Here is a 25,198-nt window from a genome sequence, read left to right as displayed (position 1 = left end):
GTCTACAGTAGGCACAAAGACTTTTATAGTCATAAGAAAATGAATCATTTTAGGAAGTAATTACAGCTATTTCAAAAGTAAGATGTGATTGTGAGGGTATGTAAAATTCAATAAACAGCTTATTTTATGTCCAATAATTATTTAGCCTTATGTTGCTTCAGGTTCTCCCACTAAAAAAAAAAAAAAAAATCTAACCAGAAAAAAAAAAAATTGAGACAATGCCTAGAACAGTGCATTTGAGGACAACAAAGAGCTGTCTAAAATAATATAGAAATACATATATTTCAAATTTTAACTCAAGAATATATTTGATATATTCCAGATATATATTGATCTATATATAGACTTTTAAAAAACCATATATTTATATACAAAAAATATTAACAATTAGAAAACAGCTTACAGCATAAAAATCACTTTTACAATAATTGTTTCAGAAGTCTTCACAATCATATTAGATAGTTATTTTTTAAAATTCTGCTTTGCTGAGAAACTGAATCTCAGAAAGATGAAGTAGTCTGTCCATTAACAATATGTCTATTTATGGTCCATTTATGCCTTTGGATTTCAGTGTTCCTTCTTCAAGATAGTATCATTCCTTAATCTACCGCCTGCCCATTCTCCTATAATTCCAGATTATTTAGCAAATTAACATGACCCAATCTTATTTTAAATATGATGTTTATTATATATTAAATAACTACAAATGCATATAGAAAGTAATTTTGTCATTTCCTAAAGTAGTTGACTGATTTCTACAAGACTGACATATTTGTGACAGGGTGACTTTTCTAGAATCACAATATTTCTGTTAAATTCTCCTTCTAGACATTGAAATTACCACAAAGGAGCATAAGAATAAGCCAAGATTCAAAATTTGTACAAAACATCAATCAATTGATGTTTGTTGGTGATGAAAAGATCAGTGTATTGTAACTATATAGAAAAATATATCATGGATGGTTCAATTATGGCATTGGTACTTTGAAGTAAATTTAATTTAAAAATTTTAATTTAATTAGAAAAATCCTTGATAACAAAAGTAAAAAGTAGATGGATTGCTTTGTCAGTTTGCCTGAATTTTAAAACCCAGCATTCTTCATCCTCCTTCAGTAGAGGTAACCAAGGATACATTAAACTAATTAGCATGCTGTGAACAAAGCTGTAAATTTTTGTTTACTAATTTTCTACTAATCTTTTAACAGAATCCTGGTTTTCTTTGGAGGGAAGACAATGGTCACCTAAGCCTGGTGTATTTCTTCTTGTTGTAATGACACCCTCAGCTTCTCCTTTCCTAAAGGCTAACGTAAAAACTATGGATTCTTGCACTGCCACCACAAGTTTACAAGCAAGAGTGTCTAGTACACAGAAAAGGCAAAATCAAAGCAAATATCAGGTGAGCAAAGTGTTGGTCACCAGTCATACATTTTAAACTTTTATTGAATAGATTACACCTCAAAAATTGAATGGATAATTGGAAATGCTGGCCTTTGAAGTTCAGAGAACAGGATTGGAATTGGATGTTCTAGTTCAGATATCTGTGGAAGATTAATACTCTGGGAAAGATCCCTACTGTATGCATGTCCTCAAACCCAGCACACGAAAGATGTGGGATGCTGTATGTCATTATGTACATTTTATGTAGCCTAACCCAGACCTCTAAGATGCCATGTCTCAGACCTACTCAAGGCAGTAGAGTTCAAGGGTACCAGTTCTAAACTCTGGCCAGAAATAAATGTTTCACGATCTGCAGAGACAGAAAGCATCCTGCAGAGGGCCATATTCCATATCATCAGTTAATGGAAGATGAAGTACAGAGTTCTACTGTGGAAGCACAAGTTCATAATCATGCTCAGGGGTACAGGAATAAGGCCTCATTTCATAAGTCAACCTGAGAAGTGCATACTCTGTCTCTGGACTTTCTCTAAACAGTCTCACTGCCCTTGAGGCTGGGTCGATGTTCTCATAGCCTTCTTCATTGGAACTCAGGGAGGGCCTCTGATAGGGGCTGTGGTTAATGACCGTGTAGCACACGTCTTCGGGACCACCGCCACTCTCATTTTTCTGCCAAGAACAAGGAAAAAAGAAAGGAGGGATCCAGAATCATTCATCAAATCTTAGCTCAGTACCCCACCACTCCTTCCTTGTTTATGATGATCTGACACCTCAGTAGCCAAAGGCCTTTCTCCAAGCCCTTATGTCTTAAGAGACCTCATTTTATCAATATGTGCTGTACTCCAAGCTACTAATCATTCTGCTTTTTTTAGCTTCAAATAGTAGAAGAGAAAAAGGACACTATTATCCCTCTGAATATCTAAAGAAAAGCAGTTGCATACTTGAGGTCAACCATATTCAAACACAATATATGCAATAATCAGACTTCAATTAATCCAGTTACATAACAATAAATTTTCTTAAGGTAAAGTACAATTAATGAAATTTAGACTTTAAATACACTTGCAGTTGCATAGACTGTGAAAGACAAAACATCAAGATACTACATACTAATTAAAATCAGTAAAATGCTTGTGATGCAGTATTAAAAGGAACAAATACTTTTTTCACATGTTTATTGATTTCTACCATGTCTGTAAATATAAATACTAATTCCTGGGCACAAGGATTGGAAAGGAATGATGAAAGCTAAAAAGAATTGATGTTTTATTCTTGTTGATCACATTATAAATACTAATTTACCTGTTTTCATTTATTTTTGTTATAATATTTTCAAAACTTAAAATATTAGACTTTACTAGAATTGGGACAACAATAATTTACTAGTCATCTAAATCAGTTACAATAATTTTAATTTTTAAAACTTATTTCAAGTTCTGCATTAAAATTACCAAGAAAATTATTTTAAAAATTAAGAAATTAAAAGACCTCCAGCTACCCTTAAATAGTTATCTGTATTTTGACATTTATCAGACAAATGTAATGAACTTTTTATTACCTGATTAGAAGTGGGTGAATATTCTTTATCTGAAGGATAAAAAAGAAAAATAAAATAACCTAAGATTTTTTTGGATTATCACAAATTGGGGAAAAAGACAAAAAGGATACAATGCAGTGGTGAAACTGCAAAGAGGCCAACTCTCTAAACATCTGACATTACTTCATGTTATTATGGCAGTACTCAAGGCCAAATGACAAGATCAGGAAAAATAATGCCCTGAGGCATCATCAATACTGTGTTTCTGTGTGAGTGATGTGCCCTAAATCTGTAAAGATTTTGTAATTGGGTAGTAAAATTTTGCTCACAAATATGCTATGACAATAAAGCATGACAAGTATAAAGAAAGAATTACTATAGTTGCAAACATTCTAAAATAAATTCTCTAAAAATGTCATGGGAAAATCATATAATTTTTTATTGAAGTATAGTTGACATAATTTATTAGTTTTAGGTGCACAACATAGTGCTTTTGACATTTACGTACATTACAAAATGCTCACCATGATAAGTACAGTTACTGTCTGTCAACAACACAAAGTTATTGCATTACTATTAACTATGTTCCCTATTCTGTATTTTTCACTCCATGACTTATTTCATTACTGAAGGCTTGTAAATCTTGATCCTCCTCTTCGCCTATTTTGCCCATCCCCTATTCTCCTCTGTCTGAAAAACACCAGCTTGTTCTCTGTATTTATGAGTCTGTTTCTGCTTTTTTGTTTGTCCATTTATTTTCTTTTTTAGATTCCACATATAAGTGAAATCATTTATCTGCCTGGCTTATTTCAAATACCCCTTAGGTCCATCCATGTTGTTGCAAATAGCAAGATTTAATCCTTTTTATGGCTGACTAATATTCCTTTGTGTATATGTATCCATTCATCAATTGATGGACACTTTGGTTTCTTCTGTATCATGGCCATTGCAAATAACGCTTCAATAAACAAAGGGGTGCATATAACTTTTCCAATTAGTGATTTTGTCTTCTGGTAAATCTCCAGAAGTGGAATTGCTGAATCATGTATTATTTCTATTTTTAATTTTTTGAGAAACCTTTATACTGCACTAACTTGCAATCCTACCAACAGTGCACAAGGGTCCCCTTTTCTCCACATCTTCACCAACACTTGTTATTTCTTCTCTTGTTGATAGTGGCCATTTGGATTGATATATGAGGGGATAGCTCAGTGTGGTTTTGATTTGTATTGCCCTGATGATTAGTGATGCTGAGAATCTTTTCATGTATCTATTGGCTGTATGTATTCCCAGAAAATGTCTATCCAGTCCTCTGCTCATTTTTTAATTGGATTATTTGTTTTTTGTGTGTTGAGTTATAGGAGTCCAATATGTATTTTGGATATTAATCCCTTTTAGGATATATTATGTGCCAATATCTTCTCCCATATAGGTTGCCTTTTCATTTGTGGTTGATTTTCTTTGTTGTGCTTTTTATTTGATATAGTCCCACTTGTTTATTTTTGCTTTGTTTTCATTGCCTGGGGAAACATATCCAGAAATTACTAGGTTTGATATATAAGACTTTACTGCCTGTTTTCTTTTATGAGTTTTATGTTTACAGGTGTTACATTTAGAGTTTAACCCATTTAGTGTTTATTTTTGTGTATGGTGTAAGAAAGCAGTTGTTTCATTCTTTTGGATGAAGCTGTCCATTTAAGAAAATCATATAATTTTTATAGATGCACAATTATTTTAGAGAAAGTTACTGAAATAACAAGTAACTATTTCAAATTAAAAACAAATATACAGATTAAGGTTCATTACATCTATGAATACTGAAGCAAATTACATATGTGTTACTAATATGAAACCCACTGCTAATATTTTTAATAAACAAGCTAGAATTAGAGAGGCCATAGAATACTAAATAAGGTAAAAAATTCCAATTATAAGAGGAAAATTGACCGACTCTGAAATCTAAAACTTAATAAGCTAAATAGTTATTCTTAGCAAAATCTTAGGATACATTAAATAAATGGAACAGATTCTGTAAAACAGTATGTTAACAATTTCTAATAGCTCACCATTCTTCACAAATTGAAAGTCACCTTCAATGCACTAATTTCAAACATGGGATGCTACATATGTCCATATAATCACATATCTTTATAAGTGTAGTCATGTGTAATAATTAAACAAATACTTCCATTTTAATGTTTTATACTCATAAACTGAGGGAGTTATATAGCCTAATACTCAGTTATAGCATTGGAGACAACAGTTTGGAGAATCAAGTTTCAATATGAAGGCCCTGAAATAATCATAATATTGTATGAAGTGGTTGCCACCATTGGTATGAAGATGTTAAAATACTTAGAAAATAAGCATAATTAGTCTCAAATCAAAAACATGGAATATGCCAGGACTGGTGCTCATGACCCGTTGAATCGGTATACAGAGTAAGTATGTTATTTGATGTTAGGGCATTGATTGGAAAAGAATATGAGTCCTAAAGTCAGAATGGGAGCATCTGAGAATTTCTGATGGCTGCCGTTACCCTGAGTCCCAACCTCCAAGTTTCCCTTGTCGGAGGAAACACTCCTTCTGCTAATGAGGCTCTTTCTTGATTGAAAACTCTGGGGAAGTCATCTTGCATTGCCAACAACTGTGTCTTACCAATAACACACATTGTATTTCAAGCTGAAAACAAAAATCAGACCCAAGAATACCTGTGAAATGGGGGAGATTATATCAGAAAGGAATATTTACCCTACCAAAATTATCAAATCAAGCAAACAAGCAACACAAGAGTATGAATTTAGCAACGCGGTGTTGTCATAGAGTGGATTCTGTGAATCTTAGACTATGAGGGGAAACATGCATATTTTATGGAATTGATTGTATGGAATGTCTTGATATTGATGAACTTACCAGAGGGTCTGGGCTAATATTACCGTGCAGAGTTAGAGCACGTCTAGTCATTAATTAGAGTGGCTGTCTAGAAACTGATCTCAATAAGGGTCTCTATAAAGCAAGATTGGTGTGTTAGCTTGTATTGGTCATCCATCGCTGCTGTAACATATCACCAGAAAGCTTAAAACAACACACATTTATTATCTTACACTTCTGAAGATCAGAATTCCAAAATGAGTCTTAGTGGGCTAAAATCAAGGTGTTGACATGGCTGCTGGAGGCTCTTAGGGAAGACTCTATTACTTAGTATTTTCCAATGTTTACAGACTCCCCTCACTCATAGGATCACAGCCTCTTCCATCTTCAGTGACAGCAAAGTTAAACCAGCAAAATGGTTGTTAAAGGATTTGCCCTGCTGCATTATTCTGATAATGTCTCTTCCAGTTTCTCTCCCGCTTTTGAATAACCTTTTTGTTTACATTTTGCTCACCCGGATAATCCAAGATACTCTTCCCACCTCAAGATCTTTAACTTAATCATGTCTACAAAGACCTTTTGTCATGTGGAAAGTAATGCAACAGATTCAAACTTGGATAACTTTTGGGTCCTGTATTCTGCTTATCACACATGTATTCCCTGTTATAAATAAAACAGGAACATATCTAAAGATTTAGACGTATAAGAATATTAGTGACTGTATTAATGTAACCTGCACATCCATCCCCCAACACCCCATACAATGGCAAAGAAAACCTTTACCCAAATCCATGTGATAATATACTGGAGAGTAACACATTGTTTTCTGAAATTCCAGTGTAACTTGCTATTTGGTAAATCCACTAGCCCTGTTATGATCTGTAAGACATTAGTAGACTACAACATCTTCTCAGTTCAACCCAATAATTGTGACTGAACTACAACAGTTGGTAACAGGAATTGTTGAAAGCAGTAAACTACAAAAAGTATGAGAATCCGGTCTTATTACATCACCTGGTTTATTTTAGAAGCAAAGGGGGTTACATCAGTATTAAAATACACAAGTGGTCGCACAACACGTATGACAAAGTTAGTCACTCACAACTTAAAGTTTGCCTGTGGCCACCTGAATGGAAGAGACCAATAGATCATCATGGGAAGAATTAAGAATATAAAGATTGATCTATGATCCAGGGCACATAAACAGAGAACATGATGCAATCATGACTTTAAACTTGTGATTCGCTAGCTCCTCAAAGGATCAAGGAAATTGCTTTGAAACAATCTCCTTTGTACTTGGCCCACTAATCAGAGTAGAGGAAAACCTTTTATATTGTGTCTGTTTCACAATAGGTTGGAAGGGTCCCTTACACACATCTTGTGAATTTCACAACTTGAAAACAGGGTGAAATTGATATGTTGGCCAAATGGCAACATCATCACATGGATTTTCCAAAACTGCTCTGGTATCTTGGTCCAAATGGAAAGTAAACAGGCAAATAGCAATATTTCCCTAAGAAAATCAGGAAAATATTTATTTGAATATTGAAAAGACACAGAGGTGGTGATTTTGATCACCTCCCCCATTTAATTTCCCTTTCTGACCAGTATAAATGACTGGGTCTTGGACATTGTCACAGATTTAATTAGATGGCAACTTCAGTTGCATTTACTGATGTAAATGGCACCTGTGTCCTTGACCACACCACTACAATGGCAAACATCTGACATGAGTGTGTTTTCACATATAGAGACACCAGGGCAGCTACACTGTGTATTTGAAAAATTTATCATATTTTTCTCTGTCAAAATCTGCTTTGCAGGAACTTTGAACATGCCTTATATGCACAGGACCTAACAATGTTTCTACCACATGGAGAGCACGATGCTGCTAGGTCCTGATGAGTCAGGATTAGGAGGCAACCTATGTTACTTTAGGGACATAGAATGCCTAAGGAAAACGAGGAGCGCTGACTGCACACCAGTGAAGTTTCTTGGCACTTGGTACTGTGAATTATTTCAGGATGACACCATCCACATAAACTTGTATCTTCTCCTCCTGTAAATGCAGCACAAAATCTGATGGGCCTCTTAGAATTTGAATAAGACATATACTTGTTGGAGTTGGACCCAGAGAGAAATATCACTCATGTGATAGAGGTTTAATAAAATACAAAATTTGACTCCACAAAAATGTTAATGAGATGAATAGACTCTGGCAAAACTTAAATAATAGATGAAAAGTGTACATGCTTACACATCACACACACACAGAAACAGTTAGGAAAGAGCAAGAGGGCATCACTATAGATTCTGCAAACATTTAATATAGACAAGGACATGATGAACATTTTTAAGCTTAGCACTTTGAATTTGAATTGAAAAGGATAAATGTGATGAGAAATATAACTTATAAAGCTGACAAAATGAAACAGAAAGAATAGACATAACTATAAAAGCATTTGCATCTGTATATGAAAAAGAAAGTTTTTCACAATGAATGTCATCTCCTATAGATGGATTCACCAGAAAATTCTACCAAAAATTAGAAAAATAAAAAAGATCAATCACACATGTACTCTTCAAGAGAGGAGAAAAACTCCAAGGCTGGATGACTTGGGAGCACCAGCATTTTAGCTGTACCCAAGGAAGGGCAAGGTCAGAAAACAGGTGGCTGTGGCTGAGGACCCAAACAGAACAGTGTGGGGTCAAAAAAATAAAGGAATAATATCAGGAAGGAGATTTTGAGCAACACTCATAAGTGCTAGGGAAAGGGAATTGAGACTAAGATTGACAACTGTCCCTCACAGTCCATAGTAGTTACATTTGGGCAGAAACACTTGACCTTGAAAATGGCCCACAGTTAAAAATATATTTTATGCCACAGTTTAGTATAACCATACACATATACATATGTACAAATAATTGTCTTATAACAATTTTATGTGCATTACACACCATGATGCTTTCAAAGTATGCCAATCTCTTTGTGGCCATGACGATGTTTGGTGGAATAAATACATTTATTTTGTAGCCCACAGGATATGCTCAGGGCAGCTGGAAGTGGCACTGGGAGCAAGCTATGGTGAGCTGAGAGGTTATTCAGGAATGCTAATTCTAAATAGTGAGGCTGACCAATTCTTTCCAGAGGCTTGGCTGTAGGGTGAGAAGACAGTTGAAGCAACAGTGATAAGAAAAAGTGAGTTTCCATCAGGGATGACTGCCCTCAGGGACTGAATATTGCTATTCATAATTGTCCATTTTGAAATAATTACTACACTTAGATACTATGTCAAACAGAGCAAATGACTGAGAAAAAAATACAAGTAACACCGGCTAATATTCAAAACAATATGTTAAATACAAATTAATTAAAATCAGTAGCATTTTGGTTAATTGCTTCCCATAGAAGTTTATGAAGTATTGCTCAAAATAAATGCTATAGAGATATTACTGTAATACCAAGAATTAGGAAATCAGTTTTGTGAGACAAAAATGTGAAAGACTAAGACATCCCTTTAAGGATTCTGGCTGTATTTCCTCCAGTCTTGTCTAACATGGTATCAGAACATCAGCTAATTTGGATGTTTGTATTTACAACTTCCCTAGCATTAAAAATGCTATGAAGCAAGACTTACTTTTCTTATCTTGATCTTGATTTTTTCTCTCAAATGTAGTCATTTCCTGCCTATAAAGGAAAGAGATAATAACATGAGACTCTCCATTTCTCTGAAGCTGAGCATTTAGATTTATTTCATTGCTTTCAAGCTAAGATCACTCCTAAATTTACAAATCAAAGGTTAAGTAAAATTAAAAGCCTGCTAATTCTAGCTTTTTCAGAAAAAACACAAAATATCATTGACAACAACTGAAATTTTCTAGAAGAGCAGAATTTAAATGCTCTCATGAAGAATGTAAATGTTTGAGGTGATGGATATACTAATTAACACAACAATGGGAAGAATCCTTTCTCAAAGTATACATAGATAAAGTCATCAAATACTTAACATATCTTAAAATTGTATTTGTCAATTATACCTCAATAAAAATGTTTTTAAAAAACATAGCAGAAAAAAATATAGAAGCAGAATGAAAAATGAAGGCTAAAACTTCGTATTTTATGAAATTTAAGGGATTACTGGATTATGAGACTATATTGCCCCATGTATGAAGAACTTATGTGCAATTGAGTGAAATTTGGAGCAATTCAAAGAAAAAGATTGAAAGTCAATTTATTCTTCTGCTGTTCTTGCTGAGGGAGTATATATATTTAAAGGTAAATGACAAAGTCCTAGTGATAAAGAAAAATTTACAAGGACAACAGTCCAGCCCAGGTGGCTCCCTTCCGCTGCTCTTCTGAGCAAAGGCAACAGAAACTCCCTTAGCTCCCCTCCCCTTCACTCCCCGCTCTGCCAGGCACTCACTCCCTAAGCTCACTCCCTGAACTCTCTCCCCCTTGTTTGCTCATTTGCTGTGCATGTAGAAATGTTATAGATACAGAAGCAGAAAGATATGTATTGCTCCCCTTGCCTTTGTTTGGGGATCAGACCTTGGGAGATTACTCCCCTCTGAGCCCACCAGTGTGAAATAAACCTCAACACTCCAAGACCTCCGAGTGCCACTTGGTTCTCCCATCAGTGATCCAGTCCAGGTTTTTCCAGTATTTTCCGTAACACTAGAAACGGTAAATACAAATTTACAAAACATATGTTGGGCTGTGTGGGCTGGTGATGAGAGAAAGAGATTATGTCCATGTGAACACGATTCCACACACCATAGAGAGAGGCTGATGGGATGGAGTCACCAGCATATCACCTTTTATTTCTCTGATTCCAAGGCTCCTATACTGGAGGAGAAATATGGGGGGGATAAAGGAGACAACCTGTAATGACCTGCCTACCTCAAAAAGAGCAATGCACACAGAAGAGAGGTGAATAGAGAATACTTGGTGAGGAGTCAGTCAGAGACAACATGCCAAATAAAAGTCTGAATCTTAGTTAATTTCTCTTCTGCTTCCTCCACAAAAAAGTGCAGAAAGTTGCAAACATAAACTGGATAACAAAAATCATACCAAAAAAGCAGAAACAATATGCTAATGGCAGATAGAAAATAATTATCTGTTAATTTGTGTTAAAAGTAGTAATAAATGGAGAGAGAAAGTGGGCTACCATAAATCAGGAAAACAAAAGGACTTGTGAATTCTGAATTCAGAGAAATTAAAACTACATTAAAAGCATCATTAAGTAAAATAAACTCTTTCTAAAAATAGAGCAGCAGCATGTAAAGCTTGAAATGAAAATCAAATGGTAGAAAATGAAGAGGTAGAGTGTTTAGACACAGCATAATAATATGAAAAAAGAATGCCTTATATACACATAATTGTTAGGCCTGGAGATGAGAGACAAAGTAATGAAATGAAAGACTTGATTCTGAAAATTGATTTTACAGGGAAAAAATATAATTAATATGGAACATTGAATTATATAATAGCTTCTGAACTTCAGGAATTAATAATGAATCTTGAAACATCCATAGGGAAAACATATATGTAAAACCAAGTCATCAATGAGATGAGCCTAAGGCAGCCCAGACTCACCATCTGAAGCCATAGACACAAAGCTGTGAAGAAGGATGATTGAAGGATTAAACAACTTTCCAAGAAAAGAAAATGTATTGCCAAATATCTTAGGACTCAAGAGGATATCAAACCTGAGTTCTTTAGGGAAAAGAACAATCAGAAGATGAATGTCAAACCACATTTGAACTTTGTAAAATGCAAAGTCACATTACAAAGGAGTTGGTGAATGATGAATCCAGTTTGTTCAGCCAGCTGTTTGTGGTTCTGAGGATCTGGCCATAAAATCCAAACCTGCCTAATTCATGGATCATCGTATCTCCTTCTGACTGTCTATTTGAACTGAAATACAGTGGGAAGTGGCTAGCTGTAACTTCCAGACAGTAAATTTCCTTGGACTTTCTTTCTTCTTATTAATTTTTACTGACCTGTACCATGGACTAAGTAGTGCTTCCCCACAAATTCATATGTTCACACCTTCAGGGAAGGAACTTTCTGACAGGGATTTCTGCCTGGCCTTAATAGCACCTAGTGTGTATATAGTAAGAACATGTTTGCACATTTACAGGATGTTTACCAGTAGCAAAGCCAATGGTCAGTCATTTGCTGATCCATGTTGGAGGTGGGGAGGAGACACCCATTCTCTCCTCTATTCCTGGCACATAACTGGCCAGGCACCTGCCGGTCACCTGGGACCCACCCATGGGGTTCCACCTGGTGTGGTAGAGTGGCCAAGCATGAGTGGGGAGAGAAAGCTGAGCAGCTGGGGTTCACAGTGAGAAGAGACTGAGCCGTGAGAATGAACCCTTTCCTTCCCAAACCCTTGCCTTCGTCTTCCTTCACTTCTATCAGATTCAAAGCAAACTTGTCCCAGGTGGGGAACCCACTTCTCCTGGAGCTATAAGGCTCTAAATCCCAGTACCTCAGAATGTGACTATATTGGGAGACAGGCCTTTATAGAGGTAATTAATTTAAAAGGAAGTCAGTGTGGTGGACTGCAATCCAATTGCCTCACATCCTTTTAAGAAGGGGAAATTCAGACAAAGACAGGCACAAAGCAAAGTCTATTTGAAGACACAGGGAGAAGACTGGCCAAGGAGAGAGGCCTCAGAAGAAACCCACCCTGCTGACACTTTGATCTTGGACAGAGGGCCTCCATAATTGTGAGAAAATTAATTTCTGTTTAAGTCTCCCTGTCTTCGGTCCCTGGTTATGGCAGCCCTAGCAGACTCATGCAGCATTATGCATGGAAACTGGACCAGACAATACTAAGTATAACTAAAACTCAGCCTTATCGTCCCTGTTGTTGAAGATGCAGTTGCCTGGCATTCCCTGCCTTCTCTTGCCCTTCCTCCCATGGACCTCCTCACACCACAGAGGATAAATACAAGCAAACTGCCCTCCTGTTCTTTCAGAGCAATAGAAGAACAGGAGATGACATGACAGTGATGAAAACCCACAAACTCCTATAGTTGTCATGAGTAGTTACATGTCAAAATATTTACAATCAATATGAGGCAAAGAAAAAACATAAACACTAGCTCAAACAAAATAGTTGTAGATTAATTTCTCTAAGGCAAAAACAAAAGGTAGGAAACAAATACATAGAATATGTGAAATACATAGCCAATCAAGTTTCCCTAATAGACAAACTTCAAAATTATGACTCTTAAACAAAAAAAATCTGTTGTAATTTTCAAAACGTACAGGGCATAATAAACATAGTGCTAGCTCATATTTATTAAATGCCAGTTCCAGCCAGATATTGTGTTAATAAAGAGACACTGTTTTTTATGTTATATTCACAACCATAAATTAAAGTTATGGTATTTAAAATTTTAGACTATTTTCCACATGAGTAAACCAAAATTTAAAGAGTATAAGTAACTTGTCTCAGAGCTGGGGCATAATATATGATAAAGAACCTTGATAAAATCCACAAGGAGAAAAAAACAGAGATACTGATAATAAAGCAATAAAACTAGAACTTAATATTAAAAATGTAAAACAACGCTTGGAATTAAAAACTACTCATATCTCAGTAGAAACAAAAAGCAAGGTAACAAAATATTGGAAAATAATAGTATCTCCTTTACCAATATGTGAGATACAGAGAAAATACCATTTAGAGGAAAGGTTATATTCTTACATGCCCTCATTTCTAAACAAGAAAAATTGATAAGATGAAACTTTAGTTTTGAATTCAAAACAGTCAGAATAGCAAAATTTTAAAAATTAAGGAAAGCAAAAATAAGAATCCAGTAAAGATAAAAGCAATAAGACTATGACATCCTGAAATAAGGCAAAACAGATATCAGATCAGTGGTTGCCAGGGGTTGTTCACAAGGGGCAGGATGATGGAAATATTCCATATCTTGATTGAAATGGTGGTTACATGATTGTGTATGTTTTTCTAAACTTGTCAAATTATTTACCTAAAAAGGTGACTTTACTATATCTCTATTAACCTACATTTTTAAAAGTTAAATGACTTGAAAGAGGGCATACTATCCTTTTTGCAAATATGTTTAAAGTTATGAATTAAATTAATGACATTCCAGTAAAAATAAGATAACCAAATTGTCTCAGGAAGATGTAGAGAATATAACTGTATTTAAAGAGGCATCATCCTGTCGACTTAGGTAAAAAAATGAAAACTATGTTCTAGCCCACATAAGTCTTAATACATATTTGTTTCATATGTAAAATCTATATTTATTAAGTTTAATATAAGTCCATATATATTGTGTGATATGTGTGTGTGTATATATGTATATATGTATATGTGTGTGTGTATATATATATATGTAATTAACTAACAGTGTCAAAAAATTTAGACCTTTCTTTGTAAGCTGACTGGTTAATATTCTGTATCACACATAAAATTAATACACAGAAATCTGTCACACTCCTGTATACTAACAACAAACTAGCAGGAAGAGAAATCAGGAAAAGAATTCCATTTACAATCGCAACCAAAAGAATAAAATACCTAGGAATCAACATAACCAAGGAGGTAAAAGACCTTTACTCTGAAAACTATAAATCCTCATGAGAAAAATTAAAGAACCAATAAATGGAAATCTATTCTATGCTCATGGATAAGAGGAATTAATATGGTCAAAATGGCCATCCTGCCCAAAACAATTTACAGTTTCAGTGCAATCACTATCAAAATACCACTGGCAGTTTTCAATGAACTAGAACAAATAGTTCTAAAATTCATATGGGACCACAAAAGCCCCCGAACAGCCAAAGAAATCCTGAGAAAGAAGAACAAAGCTGGGGGAATTATGCTCCCTGACTTCAAGCTCTACTACAAAGCTACAGTAATCAAAACAGTATGGTACTAGCACAACAACAGACCCATAGATCAATGGAAAAGTATGGAGGGCCCAGATGTTAACCAAACCATATATGGTCAATTTTAAATATGATAAAGGAGCCATGAATATACAATGGGGAAAAGATAGCCTCTTTAGCAACTGGTGCTGGGAAAACTAGACTGTGATATGCAAGAGAATGAAACTAGATTACTGTCTAACTCTATAACAAAGTAAACTGAAAGTGGATCAAAGACCTGAATGTAAGACATGAAACCATAAAACATATCTCTTGATCTCTTGAACATAAGTATGAACATTTTTTCCTGGACATGTCTCCTTGGGCAAGGGGAGCAAAAAAAAAAGAACAAATGGGACTATATCAAACTAAAAACCTTTTATATAGCAAAGGACACCATCAGCAGAACAAAAAGACTACCTAGAGTATGGGAGAATATAATAAGTGGTTAACATACAAAATATATAAAGAACTCATGTCTCAACACACAGAAAACAAATAATCTGATTAAAAAATGGACAGAGGACCTAACATTTCTCTGAAGAAATACAAATGGCCAACAGGCACATGAAAAGATGCTCCACATTGCTAATCATCAGGGAAATGCAAATCAAAACCGCAGTGAGATATCAGCTCACACCAGTCAGAATGGCCACTATCCAAAAGACAAGAAATAACAAATGTTGGTGAGGATGTGGAGAAAGCGGAACCCTCCTACACTGCTGGTGGGAATGTAAATTGGTGCAGCCACTGTGGAAAGCAGTACAGAGGCTCCTCAAAAGACTAAAAATAGAAATACTATTTGACCCAGTAATTCCACTTCTAAGAATTTACCGAAAGAAAACAAAATCCCTGATTTGAGAAGATATATCTACCCCTATGTTTATTACCACATCATTTACAATAGTCATGTTATGGAAGCAACCTAAGTGTCCATAATTAGATGAATGGGTAAAGAAGATGTGGTACACAATGGAATATTATTCAGCCATTAAAAAAGAAATCCTGCCATTTGCAACATGTATGGATCTAGAGAGTATTATGCTCAGTGAATAAGCCAGGTAGAGAAAGACAAATACCATACTATTTCACTCATTTGTGGAATATAAAAACAAAGCAAAACAGAATAAAAACAGCAGTACATTAATAGATACTGAGAAGTGAGTGGTAGTTACCATGGGGAGGGGTTGGGGTAGGTGGATGGGGAAATTGAGGGGCATAAACGGGAACAAAAATCCTCAATCATAATTTAAGTTGGTTATAGGGATGGTAGTAGAGCATGGAGAATATAGTCAATGATTCTGTAATATCTTTCTTTGTTGACAGATAGTAAGCACACTAGTGGGGTTGAGGATTTAGTAATGTTGAACCTCTAGGTTCTATATTTGAAACCAATATAAGATTGTATTGCATATGAATGATATATCAATAAAAAAACAGGTGAAAACACCTTAGAAACATGGAATTTCTCCTCACTTAGTTATTTTTTAATAACTTTGTAATAAAGACTTGGTTGTATTTGAAAATGTTAATACTCAGTACCTTAATATAGAAGAATTAGAACTGGTGCCTACCTCATTTTAGACAAGATGAAGCAGAAGTCTAGTTTAAATCACTTAACACTACACAGAACTGATTTGAAGCAGCCTGAGAGAAGAACTTTGGTTCAATAACATCATCAGAAATTTGCTGCCTCCTCCCCAGCTACAAAATGTAAAGGGGAGTAACAAAGAGTTACAGGACAGTCATGGCCACTTCAATTTCTACATTTTCCTTTATGCAGAAAAAGTATAGGTGAAATTTTTATGAAATTGCTGATTCCTGCAAGCATCATTTGACATCACCACAATGCCTGGGCCTTACTTTCAATCCCCCACCCTTTCACAATGTATAAGAGAAGAAGGGGCCATCTCAGAGACAGATGACCCAGACCTTGAGATGAAATGATTAGGAGAGAGGTTTATTGCAAAGATATGAAAAGCCCATGATTAACAAACAGGGTGGGGTATTTCTGTTCATGTGAACCAGGGACTGATATCAGTGTCCAGATAGCTATTGTTTTCCACTCTTTTTTTCTTTTTTCCACTGAGTGTTATTTAAGGGTTGAGCAACCAGATAAGCATGAGCAAGTCAAGTGGTAGTTAGTGCCTTGAAGGGCATGTGGTCTATAAAGGGACATGGGCTACATAAAAATTATATATATAACTTTATTTTATAAAGTAATAAGTTGAGAAAAGGCACAGCAAATATAAGCAGTGGGGTGTGCAGGAAGTCCACAGGCATGGAGGCAATGTTCCCACAGAGCATAGGAAGCAGGTGTGGTGGAGGAGCACACAGGAGCCAGCACCTGCAGGGTGCCACAGCATGTGCATGGGATATAAAGCTGCGGGAACTTAGAGGTGGTGTGTACCCGGGGCCTGGGGGAGGCTGAGCTGGGAGGCTTGACAAACATGAAATGCAAGCAAAATCCCTGGAAGACAGTGGGTGATGATGGAGGGCAAGGAACGAGATTGCAGAGGTGTGCAAGGGTCAGTCCTTACAGGATTGTGGCCTCTGGTGAAGAGTTTGGATTTTATTTTGTGTGCAGTGAAGAACCCGTGAAAGGTCTTCAGGGAAAAGCATGATTAGACTTAGTTTTCCCAAAGGTTATTGTTTTTAAGTATGAAAAATAGGTTGGCAGTGTGCTTATTGCAAGTGGCCAAACCAAAACAAGCACCCTGCGTTTCAGATAATAACCACTGAAAAGACATTAAACTGTATGTATTGGTAAACCACTTAAACTATTAAAATGTGCACTGATACCCCATCTCTCTTTTTTTAGTCTCTATCTAACCTTCACCAAGTCCCCGAGAGTCACTGAAGAAGTCTACCACTGTGACTCTACGAGCCATAAGGTAAGGTGTTTCTCTCAAGGGACAGAGATCCTGAAGTAAATCTCAGAGATTTGCTGTGTTCTTACCATTTCCCTTCCACATATGGGTTTACCTTTCTGATGTTCTTTTGATTTCCTCTCAGGCAACTAGATGGAAACCCATAAAAAAAGACATTGCTACCTCCCTCTAAATGTTTTCACTGCCTTTCCTAGTTTTCCTTACCATTTAAGACAGAGTCTGCCTTTTCTTTTTGCCAAACTTCTTTTTCTTGCAGAATTGACAGGCGGTCACAGGTACAGAAGGTAATTTAGAAATTAACCAGAGGCCAGGCTTACAGTATGGTGAAATGCCTATAGTCTGACTTTTGATTTTGTCCATCTTATATTAAATAATCAGGAAAGTTCTAGGGCTGGGAATGATCATGATCAGGCACAGAAATTTCCTGAGTCTCCAGAAGTGGTAGGAGGGGCTGAGAAGACACACATGAAATGGGTCTGTCCTAAAAATGGGACAGCGTGTCTTCTCCAGGGAGCTTGGGTGGGACCGACAGGTTTATATGCATCAGTCCCATGGAATCCTACAGTCTTGGCTGTCTGAGCCAGAGCAAGATTCTCCAGACCCTGCTGTTTGGCCATCCAAGTACACACAGGGCACTGTGATCTTCACCTACATGCAGGGAAGTTTATGCTCTGCATACTGCTCTTGGTGTGTTCCCATCAATTATCATCTTTATCAGAATTAAGCAAGTGCTGAATGAAGAAGCTGAAGCCAGAGAGATCAGTAGTTTGTCTGGTCACATGATAGTTAGTATCACACCTAAACTCATGATTCAGTTAATCAGACTTTCTGTGAGTCCAGTTTCCTCATGATTCCACCTTCCTAAACTGTTTAATGAAAAAAGAATCAGTTAAAATAATTCTCCCAGAGGGTATTAATGATTTGTTGACTTACCCATCCAAGGTAACTTGTGTTTTGAAATAAAAAACATGAGCATTCATATAGTCTTTAACATTAGTAGGAGATTAACTGGTATTCTGTGTCACTTGTGTTACTGAACATAAATGGACAATAAATGTTGCAATACATGAAGTAAGTTTTTTAACCAAGTAGGATCCAGATAATGCCATGTATAAATATTTGTTGACTGAATTAATGAATCAACTCATATGTTATCATTACAAATGTAGATATTAAGCTTGAAAATGCATGTTGGCCATGATATTGAGATTATGGGCGATTTTTCCATACTTTCTTATTTTCTTCATTTACTTTTAACTTTCTAAGTATTTGACATTAAGACATACCTCCACCATGGAAATCTAATAAATACCAAAATAAAAAAACCAACAATTTGCCTACTTTTCGTCCATGAGGCAATAAAATTAAAAATTTACAATGAGATAACTAAAAATGGATATATGTGTACATACTAATTAATCCTTATTTTAAAGAATGAATCTCAAAGGAACTTTCCTAAGGTGCTTAATACAAAGTATTAGTGAAAGATATACAACACTATTTGTACCATATAAAGGGGAATGTGAAGAAAATGAGTTTCTAAAAAGCATCCATAAGTAAGAAAAACAAATGATTGGAAATGACAAAGCAAAAGCAACCATATCAGGATGTTGCAGAAAGATGAAACAAAAAATTATGGGCAGAAGTAAATGTGATGATATTAGTATTATGGAGAAAGCCTGGCATGATCAATTAAGTAAAGAGAGAAGTGAACCAAAATTAATATAAAAACAAATTTCAAAAAAAATACTACAGAGATAAAAAACAAATGTGAACAATTATATATAATAAACATGATGACTTAAAATGGGTACTATCTCAGAAAAATAAAATGCAAAAATGCACAGTTGAATACCCTCCACACCTCAAAATATTGTTGCCCTCACGGTTCCATATAAAATTTTAACAAGCTCGAGGTGACAAATACATCTTGTCTTATACAAGATGTTCGAGAAATAGAAAATAGAAAATTATATCAAATTCATTAAATGATATTATAATACTCTTTGTTCCAAAATTGTAAACAAGAGGAAAAAAGTCACAGGCCCATGTCCACTCATAAATATAGATAATCCTTAATAAAATACAAATTAACTAAATCTCAAAGTGTAATAAAAATAATACACATGACAATCAAGGGGTTTTACCCCAGAAGTTAAAGGACAAGTCATCAACAGAAAATCTGTTAACATAACTCACTATCTTAGAAGTCTGAGAAAAATTACAAAGTTATCTTGATAGTTTCCCCAAAAATGCGCTTTGTAATATCTAGCCCCACTGACAATAACAAGTCTCATAAAACCTGCAAGATGGAACTTTGTAATTTTCATAAAGCCGATATACCAAAACCTACAGCAAACTTAATGAGAAGTATTTAGGAAAAATCTAATATCAGCTACAAGACAAGGACATCCGAGACCACTGATATTTTAAACATAATGATTATATAAAACAAGAAAAAGTATGAGTTATAAGAAATGAAAAAAGGGAGAAAAATCTTTAACTTTATAGATGATATGGGAACTTGTAGAAAGCCCAGTAGAATTAGCAAGGCTGGCAGATACAAAATAATGTTACAAAACTCAGTAGCATTCTAGCAATAGCCAGCTAGAAAATAATATACCTCATAGATTTACTGTTGTAAATGGTATCTGGAAATAAACCAAACAAGAGAAACAAAAATTACATCTCTACTATAGTGTATTAAAGATTTGAATAAATACTACATAAACAATTCTTCTGATTGGAATAATGTATTTATATACACATAGCATTTTGCCCTAAAATTAACCTGTATAGCCAGTGGTTAGACCAATCAAAATTCAAGTGGGGAATTCTTACAAAATCAGCAAGTTCAATTTTAGCGAATATGAGAAGATTAAGTCCTCAAAGAGCTAACTCAGTTCTGAGATGAACAGCAAAGAGGGCGTGTGCTGGATGCTGTTTTCAGGCAATATCACGTCATACCACTCTCTGGTCAGAGAGGAAAGCAAGAACTGACATCCTCATGCTCATTTGCAGCCCATATCCAGGCTTCAGATTAGGTGCCCAGTGTGCACGAGGCCTTTTATGGCTCTTCCTCTGGTGAGCAGGCTCAGAGACAGGCCATGTCTCTGCACCAATGTTTTGTGTCCATTCTCCGGCCTCACACACATTGCTGGTGGGCCTTCTCATATGGAATCACTTGGGAAGCCTCAGCGGCAGCAAATTTTGAAGTGTGATGCCATCTCACAAAGGCCCAGCCTCAGACTCACAACTTCAGCTGTTCTGATGATTCTGTTAAGCACCCTGTTCTTTATACTGAAACTGAAACTCATCTTACTGAAAACACAACCTGCCATGGTTTATGTTTCCTGTGCCAAACCTCTAAGATGTCATAAAGGATTATCACCCCAGTGCCAAATCATACTAAAACGTCATGATAATAAAAAGTGGTATGCCACTACTAAAGGAATACAAGAACTAAAGAAATTGATTAGGAAGATACAGATCCATCTACATGTAGAAACTTGCTATATAATAAAGAAGGAACCATAATCCAGTGGGAAAAGAATGAATCTTCTAATAGACAAAGTTGCAAAACCTGACTCACTCTTCGGACAGAAAAAAGCAAACCCTCTCCTGTATGCACCGTACTAATGGGGATTAAAGATATAAATGAGAGATCAAAGAAAATTCATAATAATAGCTTTGTCACATAAGAATGGAGGAAAATTGCATAAAGGCTGAAAAGAATAGCCCAGCAATTCCACTCCTAGGAGTTTACCTAGGAGAAAAGAAACACACATCCCCCAAAAAACATTTGTGCATGGGGATTTAGAGCAGCTGTACTCACTATAGCCAAGAACTGGAAGCAGCTCAAATGCTGTCAAGAGAAGAATGTATAATCAGATCCTTGTGTGTTTGTCTGTAAACAGAATCTGGAATATTCAGCAATAGAAAGGAATGAACTTTTGATGAATGTAAACATACAGACGTATCTCTCCATTCATGCTGAGTGAAAGGCAGACACAAAAGGGAATGTGTTGCATGGGTCCATTTATAAAAAGACAACATGAGATTAAAAGTCAAAACAGTGAAGGTAACTGAGAAGAGGCAGGAGGAATTTTTCTGGGATGATGGGAGAGTTTCATGATTAGAATATTGGTTATTACACATACACATTTGTAAAATTCAATAATTGTTACACTTAAAATTTGCTCATTTCACTGCATGCAAATTTTATTTTAATGTAGAAATCAATTAGTGGACATTTAATCATTTAAAAACAACCAAAAGCACAAACCATGGGCAAAAACTTGATAAATGTCATTGCATCAACATTTAGGGTTTCTAGTTGATAAAAAAAATGAAGGGAGTAAAAAGGACCTGCTAAGAATAGGTATTTGCAGTGGCTTATAAAGAATTTCTGCTTAAGTAAACTTTAGTCAGACTCCTGAATCTTGTCCTGGGCCCATCTGTGCACATCCTTGTAAAATCCAGTTTTAGCAAGAACCTTGCTAAGTCATTTTAAACAAAGTCCTTCACCCTTGATACCTGATTAGGTTCCTCATCTCCTACCACCTTGGAGATGGCCTGCTCCCTATAAATCTCCACTTGTCAGGCTATATTTGGATGGAACCCCATCTCTCTCCTGTTGCAAAATCCCAGTGCAGTGGTCCCTGTTTCTTAATATTCCTGAAAAAATTCTTGCTTGCTACCTTTAACAAGTATCATTTGATTATGTTTTCCTTTAACAGGGCTGACACTCATTGGGAGTCTTCAATATTCAAAGGTTGCACATGCTAATCAACAACAATAAAAACCAGAAAGAAAAAAAAAGAACAACGGATTTGAAAAGTGAACATTTAAGAGAGGATGCATGATGGACATATGAGCAGATCACAAGATCACCAACAACCAGAAAAATTAAAATTAAAATAACAATGGGAGGCTAATTTACATTTTTTAATATGGCAAAATGAGGAAACATATTATAAGTGTTCAAAAGGATATGAGGATTCAGAAGCTTTGCAGGAAAACGGCAATAGAAGGTACAGCCTTTTGGAAAATAAACAGGTCTATCCCAGGTTACTCCTTTCAAGGGGAGAGAAGGATTGTGTTGGAGATTTGGTGGGAGGAGTGGTAATAGGTGAATATTATGAAGGGAGTTCAGAAAATGAACAAATATGCAAAAAAAGCTACAAGACAGATGCACTTACTCTAGTAATCATAGATCTCAAAGATACTGCTGAGTATGGATGGTAGAAAATAGACTAAGCTGACATGCTATTATCAAGAAACAAGAACAATCCCAAATAATCAGTCTAAACTCACAGCTAAAGGAACTGGAAAATGAAAAACAAATGAAACTGAAATTTAATAGAAGGAGGGATATAGTGGAGCATAAATAAATAAAATAGCGAATAAAACAATAGAAAAATTAACAAAAACAAGAGCTGGTTCTTTGAGACGATGAACAAAACCAATACAACCTTGACCAGACTTATCAGGAAAAAAAGAGAGAGACACAAATAAACAACATCAGAAATGAAAAAGGAATAGTTACAATGGATACCAAAAAATAAAAAGATTTATTAGAGAATACTATGAAAATTATATGCCAATAATTGGAAAATCTAGAAGAAATAGATAACTTCCTAGAAAAATACAGCCTTCCAAGATTGACCCAGGAAAAAAGAGAAAACCTGAACAGACCCATTGCCAGTAATGTAACTGAATTGGTAATCAAGAAACTCCCAACAAAATCACTGACCAGATGGCTTCACAGCTAAGTCTATCAAACATTAAAAGAAGGAAGAGCTAATACTTAAAGTATTACTGAAGTATTCCAAAAAATGCAAGAGGGAGTACTTCTACATTCATTCTATGAGGCCAGCATCACTCTCATACCAAAACCAAAGACACTAAAAAAATACAACTATAGACCAATATCCCTGATGAAGAGATGCAAAAATACTCAACAAAATATTAGCAAGCCAAATTCAAAAATACATCAAAAGGATCATCCAACATGATCAAGTGGGATTTATTTAAGGGATGCAAGGATGGTACAGTATTCATAAATCAATAGATGTCATATATCACATCAACAAAAAGAATAAAACCATATGATCATCTCAACAGATGTGGAAAAAACGTGACAAATTCAACATCCATTCATGATAAAAACTCAGCGAAATGGGTATAGAGGGTACATAACTCCACATAATAAAGGCTGTATGCAACAAACCCACAGCCAACATCTTACTCAATGACAGAAAACTGAAAGCTTTTCCTCTAAGATCAGGAACAAAACAAGGATGTCCACTCTCAACATTTTAATTCAACTGGAGGTCCTAGCCATGGCAATGAGACAAGATAGAGAAATAAAAGTCATTCAGATTGGTAAGGAGAAAGTTAAATAGTCACACTTTGCAGGTAACATATTATATATAGAAAACCCTAAAGACTCCACCAAAAACTATAGAAACCAATAACTGGATTCAGCAAAGTTGCAGGATATAAAATTAATGCACAGAAAACTGTTGCATTCATATATATTAATGAACTAGCAGAAAGATAAATCAAAGAAGGAATTCCAATTACAATTAAATAAAAAAGAAAATACCTAGGAATAAATTTAACCAAAGAGGTGAAAGACATGTACTCTAAAAACTATAAGATGCTCATGAGAGAAATTAAAGAAGGAAAAAATTGATGAAAATCTATCCCATTCTTATGGATAAGAAGAATTCACATTGTCAAAATGGCCATCCTGCCTAAAGCAATTTATAGATTCAATGTAATTCCTATCAAAATACCACTGGCATTTTTCAATGAACTAGAGCAAAGAATCCTAAAATTCATATGGAACCACAAAAGACCCAGAAAAATCAAACCAATCCTGAGAAAGAAGAACAGAGTTGGGGGGATTATACTCCCTCGCTTATAGCTATACTACAAAGCTACAACAATCAAAACAGTATGGTGCTAGCACAAGAACAGACACATAGATCAATGGAACAGAATAAAGAGCCTAGATATATACCCACACATATATGGTTAATTAATATTCAATAAAGGAGCCATCAATATACAGTTGGAAAAGACAGCCTTTTCAATATCTTGTGTTGGGAAAACTGGACAGCTACATGCAAGAGAATGAAATTGGATTACTGCCCAACTCCATACAGAAAAGTAAACTGAAAATGGATTAAAGACCTAAATGTTAGACATGAAGGCATAAAACCCTTAAAAGAAACATAGGCAAAAATCTCTTGAACATAAGAATGTGCAGTTTTATTCTGGACACATTTCCTCAGGCAAGGGAAACATAAGTAAAAATGAACAAGTGGGACAACATCAAACTAAAAAAGCTTCTGTACAGCAAAGGACACCATCAGCAGACCAAAAGGCAATGTACAGTGTGAGAGACTATATTTTTAAATGACTAATCTGTTAAGGAGTTAACGTCAAAAGTATATAAAGAACTCATGTAACGTAACCCCCCAAAAACCAAATAACCCAATTAAAAAATGGGCAGAGGACCTGAACAGACACTTCTCCAAAGAAGAGATACAGTTGGCCAACAGGCACATGAAAAGA

The 25,198-nt window shown here is 35.4% G+C and overlaps 1 protein-coding gene across 1 annotated transcript in view; it reads right to left on the bottom strand.

Annotated features, from left to right (window-relative positions):
- Positions 1-422: 422 nt before the first annotated feature.
- GCSAML (germinal center associated signaling and motility like) overlaps positions 423-25,198 on the bottom strand; it is a 36,612-nt gene continuing 11,836 nt past the window's right edge. Inside the window, exons 2-4 of the mRNA XM_057490434.1 lie at positions 9,442-9,491; positions 2,954-2,982; positions 423-2,064 (exon numbers count right to left, since the gene is read on the bottom strand). Of these exons, the coding sequence (XP_057346417.1) occupies positions 1,822-2,064; positions 2,954-2,982; positions 9,442-9,491 (322 nt within the window). The 3' untranslated portion in view covers positions 423-1,821. The remainder of the gene's footprint in view (positions 2,065-2,953; positions 2,983-9,441; positions 9,492-25,198) is intronic.

This window comes from Manis pentadactyla, chromosome 13 (assembly GCF_030020395.1).
Source record: "Manis pentadactyla isolate mManPen7 chromosome 13, mManPen7.hap1, whole genome shotgun sequence".
Lineage (NCBI taxonomy): Eukaryota > Metazoa > Chordata > Mammalia > Pholidota > Manidae > Manis > Manis pentadactyla.
The sequence above is the reverse complement of the archived record's forward strand: the minus strand, read 5'-3'. Positions and strand labels throughout refer to the sequence as shown.